General features: G+C 33.6%; 1 protein-coding gene across 1 annotated transcript; it reads left to right on the top strand.

Moving 5' to 3' along the window:
- Nucleotides 1-2,571: 2,571 nt before the first annotated feature.
- LOC121878572 lies at nucleotides 2,572-6,248 on the top strand (the record flags this gene model as incomplete). Its single annotated transcript, XM_042384910.1, has 2 exons — nucleotides 2,572-2,761; nucleotides 6,106-6,248. Coding segments are annotated over 2 exons (333 nt in total), but the record flags the coding sequence as incomplete, so codon positions are not given.
- Nucleotides 6,249-7,124: the final 876 nt, after the last annotated feature.

Here is a 7,124-nt window from a genome sequence, read left to right as displayed (position 1 = left end):
TTTTTTTTTTTTTTTTTTTTTTTTTTTTTTTTTTTTTTTTTTTTTTTTTTTTTTTTTTTTTTTTTTTTTTATATATATATATATATATATATATATATATATATATATTTGTAATAAAATGTATGGTAAGTACATACTGGTAACCTTTTTTCACTCAAATCCTAATGAATACATTACACACTAGAATACGTTGGTTGCTGTTGAACCATGTTGTATAAATAAATACACCAGAGACGAGAACACTCCTAACACGCTTCAGTGACGCTACTAGTGTTTACACTACACCAGCGGGTATAATTTGATGACATTACTTGAAGAATTGGTCTATTTAAAAAAAATCAAGGATGATTGGTGTATGACTACTGAGTCAGTGTGTAACAGCATTTGGGGTACTGGGTCTTATGTTAAGCGCCAGAGCTCAAAAGCTACTTTTTAAATGGAATTTGGGTGGTTTTATGACCTGGCCGCCTATGGCTTGTATAGGTATATATATTTTATATATATATATATATATATATATATATATATATATATATATATATATATATATATATATATATATATATATATATATATATATATATATATATATATATATATATATATATATATATATATATATATATATATATATATATATATATATATATATATTTATATACAGTGACCTCTTAACTAACACCCGGTTAACGAATTGATTAACGAACTGCCTTCCATAAGGATCTTCAATTGGCTAATCTAAAAAAATTCGCTTAACGAACTTTTAATAACCCATTTCAACATGTTTTGCTTGCACTGACCGGGCAACCAGCTTAGTATCAGTCCGCCTAATACATTAATCGGTTCTAGGGCTTAAATTACTATTTTTGTAAATATCAAGAAGTTTATACTATTCAATAATTTTAAAAGTTTAATATTCAATTTTTAGTTGGCTCTTTAACAATTATTGAACAAATTGAAGGTAAAGGACTAGTTTTAATGGGCGTGATCCAGCCTCTAACACAGCAAACAGGCGTCAGTCTCTTGTTTTCACTGAGGTACATCTGCTTGAGACTCTCAACTAAACGCTTTTTTTTCTGTGTTTCCCAAGAAATTATTGGTCATTTTGAAATATATTTTATATATTGACAATATATAATGCAGTACAGTGTTGATTTAAAGAAATAATCTTGAATTAAACCAGAGAGCCAAAATTTTATGGTGAATGGCACCATGGGGTGACTTCTTCCACCCCAACACTTTCTTCCTTTCTCCTCCACCCCATTCTAAATCCCATCATCATCATCATCCAGGAGCCTTTCACATACACACTCTCAAAGTAAGTGAACTTTTACCATTTTGTTGAATTTAGAAATTTCGTGAGCTGGAACCACTACCTCAAAACCCATTGAAACAATGGTTTCGAGCATTAACGCCTTGCCAATCTAACCACCTCTGGAACGGATTGAGTTCAAGTAACTGGGGCCACTATATATATATATATATATATATATATATATATATATATATATATATATATATATATATATATATATATATATATATATATATATATATATATATATATATATATATATATATATATATATATATATATATATATATATATATATATATATATATATATATACAATATAGTCTGCATTTACGCGATCAATTAAACCCATGGAGGTCCGCGTAAAACGAGAAACGCATAAACGTAATAACAGAAAATATGGGATTAATTGAAATAGAGACTGGGCCAACCCCCAAACTACACTTTTTCCGACACAATACGTACGTTGTAGTAAAAATAACATCTTAATTTTATGATGGTATGCACACACAATTAATATTTAAGAGAAATATCAATAATATTAGGTTTTTTAAGACTTACATGTGTAGAAAAGATGGCTGGGCACACGGGGATGTGGGGGTTGGTTCCGAGGCAGAGGGCAGATTATTGGCCCTCACTTGTATAAATTGTATCACTATCCACCACAGAGGCTTGCAGGGCCTCTTTGTCAAACCCCTCAAAGTCCATATCCTCACTATCACTGACTTGGGCCGGCTGTGGTGGGCGGCGGGTGAAGAACTCGGTAATGTTTTGATGACTGGGCGACCTTGTGCACACCCTGCCCGCGCCGCTTCCCGCTTAAATGATAGAATGAACCGTGTAAATAAAAATTGTTGGTCTGACAAGGTGCCGCGTAAATGAGCAAACGCGTAAACCAAATCCGCGTAAATCGAGACTATACTGTATATATATTGTATACGTCATTACTGTAAATGCTCGTTTAGTTAATAAGCGGCAAATCATATTCTTTACAGTACATGCATATACCTTTATAGGCATTGTGTTGATTATACAGTATTAGTTTGATAAATACAATACATATTTCATTTAATGCTTCAGTGTTACAGTGCAATAGTTAAAATTCTCTTGCTGAGTGTACTGTAACACTGAAGCAGCTAAGGTAATTGAATTTGAACTTGCAATGAGCCCCAACACACACACACACACACACACGTGCACGCGCTTGCACTCATTCACAGATTTAATACAGTTGATATCCTCTGGCCTTTTCACAGGTATCAGTTGTGCAACTATCTCCAACTCAGCTGTCAGTAGATGTATTCTCTGGGGGCAGTCACTTAGAGCTACGGGCAGAAATTCAAGTGCGAGGCGTCCATAACTCGGTGGATCACCTTCTGCTGTGGAATATGAAGAAGATGGTTGTTTATGAAATAACTTCTGATGCTACTCATCTTCGAGTTGTTGGTGAGCAGTAGCATTAAAGTGATGAGGTTTTATTCATTTTAATTACTTAGTCATTGCATAATGGGTTTTTGCATAATGTAGGATTATGTATAGAATCTAACCTAAACACACACCTGCAGTCTTGTATGAGAAACCTTTAAACAATACAGGTACTCTGTAACATCTGCCAGATATTCCTTTAGTTAAACACAACCTCATCCTCTGCATACAGGTTCCGTTAGCTGTTAGGCCTTACTGTTTATTTTCCACACACCCGAACAGTTAGTTAGTCAGTGAGTGGTTTATAGAACTGCTGGGTCATATAATAGTTACAGTAGATGTGTATTACAGTACAGTACACAGTTTGCATTTAACCTCTTGCCATAACCATTCATTTCCAAAAATTGTTTAGAAAATGAAATCCATTATGAAATCTCTACATATGGACAAAGTAAGACATTTAACTTTTTGTTGCATGTATATCTTTTGTATAAGAAATTATTATTCAACCATTTACACTGTACTGTAATTATATAGAAATTGTGAAAAAATATAAAGAGTACATCAACAAAATCATCGTCAAACTATATGTTGAAATATTGCAACACGCTATTATCTGGGTCACATATATAATTTGCAGAAGCCCCACTGGTGTATGGAAATCATGGGGAGGCTGGACAAGAGGAAGAGTCCAAGTCCACCTTTCTAACCCTGAACATCTGTCGGCTTGCTGGCTTGTCATAAGAGTCTGAGTTTTCAGTGTCATACAGCTTCACTGAATGACTGTCAATGAGTCTTGTGTTGCCTTCTATTGATAGGAAACGGACCAAATCAAAAGTCCAAGTTTACTCGGGCTTGTATTGTATTATAAAAACAAGAACAACAACATGATTTAACTCGTGAAGAACTCATTTTGCATAGACTTTTCTCAAGTTTACTTGTTTTAGTAAGGCAAGGGGTTAATCGTGCTGCAGCTATTTATTTTCATATATAAACCTTAACCTTAGTACAGTACTGTGTGGACATTGACACTGATGATATCATAGACTGGTTCTGGGACAGTATAGTATTTGCTAGTAATACAATATTACTGTATTGTATTACCAGCTCTGTCTCTCACTTTATTTTATAGAAAAACTCCCCATTAGCTGAAATCCCCAGTCCCCAGAACTCTCCAATAGCTAGGATTGAAATCAGTTCATAATTTTTCCAGAAAATTTTTATCTATTCCAAGTCTGGGAACAAGTTTTCGAGGTTGATTATAATCGGTTGCATTTTCTGAGAAAATTCCGGAAAATCTCTCCACTTTTTTTCTCCTGGGTGTGGGAACAAATTCCGAGGATGAAATACAGTACAGTATTGTGCTATTTCCGAAAAAATTCTGAGAAAATCTCGCCAAACCTTTCTGCCATAGGCCTGGGGACAAAGGTTTTGGGAGTGACAAAAGATTGCATTATGCTCAGACATGTCCTCACGTGCTGGGTGTGTGGTTGGGAAGACAGCTTGGGTAACTTGGGCATAGGTTAGAATGCTGTGATTGGCTCATGCTGTCGTGTGACTGCGTGGGATGCCTGTGATAGGCTGATGCATCTGCCAGCTTATCCCCTCTAAGCTATAATCATGATGCACTCAGTGTCAATACTTAAAGAGTGATACAGTTACGTATACTGTTCTGTACATCAGTAAATGTGAAAGTACCATATGTACAGGAAAAGGGAAACACTGAAGCACCTTAGCTTTTTTGTCTTTATTCAATTCATCCAAACAATGGATGACCTGACATTGCATCAGAAGGTCAGTAACAACTAACAAGGTCATTACTCCCCCACCACATATGAGAGAACTTTTATACAATGGGTGACCTAACATTGCTTCAGTTCAGTAACATGAGACCGACTAATCCCTTACCCCATCTACATCCCAAGTGTTAAGACATAAAAGTGATTACAGTTACATATTACATTCAGCAGAGTGGGCAGTGTATGCCTTCTGTAGGCTCAAGACAACAGCATATGGTGGTGAGTACATACAGTGCAGTAGTAGTACGGTATACATTATTTTGTATATTTACAATATATTGAACTTGTCCAGTGGTGTTTGCCTAAATAAATACAACTCCGTACGTCATTTAGACTTGGGAATATTTTCCCCAGTGCAGGGTGGAAAATTCCACTGTCTTGGCTGTGACATGCAACTCCATTCACACCTCAATCACATGTATCATAGAATTTTTATTGGTTTTTAAACATGTTTATTTAACCAAGCTTTTTTATAAACTAATCGGGAATATTTGGGAAAAAATAGTATTTCTTACTTAATTAGAACTGATTTTATAGACTCTGTTATCAACATTTCCTATGTTTAAAGAAAATAAAGAATTAAGTCCATCATTAAATCCTGTTGAAATATTTTGTTACAGGATCTTTTGTTGAAACAGTCATGTAAAGAATTTATTCAGGATTATTATGGTACCAAATTTATCTCGTAACACTATTAGAACAGATGGTAAGAAAAGTATATATAGTATTCCGCTATCTGTAAATATTTTGCTCTTGCTCTGGTCTAAATGTAAGGGAAGTGTTTGTCTGTAGGAGATGAGATGGTGAGATGCATAGTTTAGAGTCGAGCTGAGATGCTTTGTTTGACTCCTTTAAACTCTTGGCTTTCCCCATTCTCAGAAACATTCTGGGGATGTAGGATAGTGTCTGTCCATGCAAGATGCATAGTTTAGACTCTCAGAAACTTTTCCCATTACTTGAAAAAATTCCGAAATGGGATTTTCCAGGTTTGAATTCGACTCATTACCTGAAATCTTTCAAACCAGGCCTCCGCACCAATTATTCCGCTAATGGGATACAGTATCATTGTACAAGGTGAGCCAAAAGTCACTGTGCACCTACTGGCGACAAGTATGTTTATCAATGAGCGAATCAATTGAGCGTTATTGTATTTTCTGCTCGGTGGGGGCAATGAAAACAGTTTACTCTCCTTGACTGAAGGAACACAGATCTCATAGGAACATCTCTCCGATTGAATTGTCCGTGTCTTGCAAACAAGATTAGAGGTGTGTTTAAGGCACGTGGATGCCATTTCCAACATTTGTTGTAACTAATTAAGTGTGGAGATGTACTCTATTTGTATTAATGTACAGAGACTGAATATACTCATCGTCTGCAGTAGGTGCACAGTGACTTTTGGCTGCCTCTAGCTAAAATGTGAGTAGATAAATGGAGGATAAAGGTGGCTGTAATGATTAAAAAAAATTATAGAGTAAAATAAGGAAATGATAGACTAAAAGCAAAAAATAAGATTTGAGGCAGGATTAGTTTATCATATGTACTAACAATTTTAAATTCTTTTAACAGCATCATTCCCATGTGAAGCTGAAAGTGCAGTCTTACACAGTAGTGTATATTCCATTAGAGTGGCAGTATTCAAGTCGTTCCTCAAGGGTACAGTGAAGCAGACCCTCAACTTCACAGAGAGTGGTGAACCAATCGACCTTGATGTATGTGGGATTTTGGTAACTGCTACTCCAAGGTTGTAAACTGGCCTGTCCGATGCGGATAATTTTTTATGTTGAGTTACCTATATATATATATATATATATATATATATATATATATATATATATATATATATAAGTAGTTCTGCTATATGTGATAATTGTGTTCTTGTAAAATGTCGTGTTATAGAAATCATAATAGAAATAACAGGCTTATGGAAAATAGGGTTAGGTGCAGATTACCAATCAAAAAATTTAGTAGTTACTTACACAAAGAATGTACAGTCTAAATAAATGTTACATTCATATCTAATAATGAAATCATACAGTAAATTTAACATAACCTTGAAAAATATAGATATGTAACGATGGGGAAGGTGATTTTGAGGTTGATAAATGAGCTTCTCTTCAAGTGTTATATCCTTTCTTTCTGATAATCAGATTCTATCATCAGAAGCCTTTTTTGGAGATATTCTTCTTTACCATATTCACAGTTAATACACAAATTGGAGAAATAGTAAGCAAAATCAAGAGTAGCAAACAAGCGTTGCGTATACAAATATTGTTCCGAATTCATAAATCGCGAGAGCAATTACAGTATCAAAACCGTGTTATAGCAGAACTCACTGTATATATATATATATATATATATATATGTACATATATATATATATATATATGTATATATATAGTATGTATATATATATATGTGTATATATGTATATATATGTATATATATATATATATATATATATATATATATATATATATATATATATATATATATATATGTATATATATATATATATATATATATATATATATATATATATATATATATATATATATATATATATATATATATATATATATATATAT

Source organism: Homarus americanus, unplaced genomic scaffold (assembly GCF_018991925.1).
Source record: "Homarus americanus isolate GMGI-L3 unplaced genomic scaffold, GMGI_Hamer_2.0 scaffold20955, whole genome shotgun sequence".
Taxonomy (NCBI): Eukaryota; Metazoa; Arthropoda; class Malacostraca; order Decapoda; family Nephropidae; genus Homarus; species Homarus americanus.
This window is presented reverse-complemented; position numbering and strand designations above follow the sequence as displayed.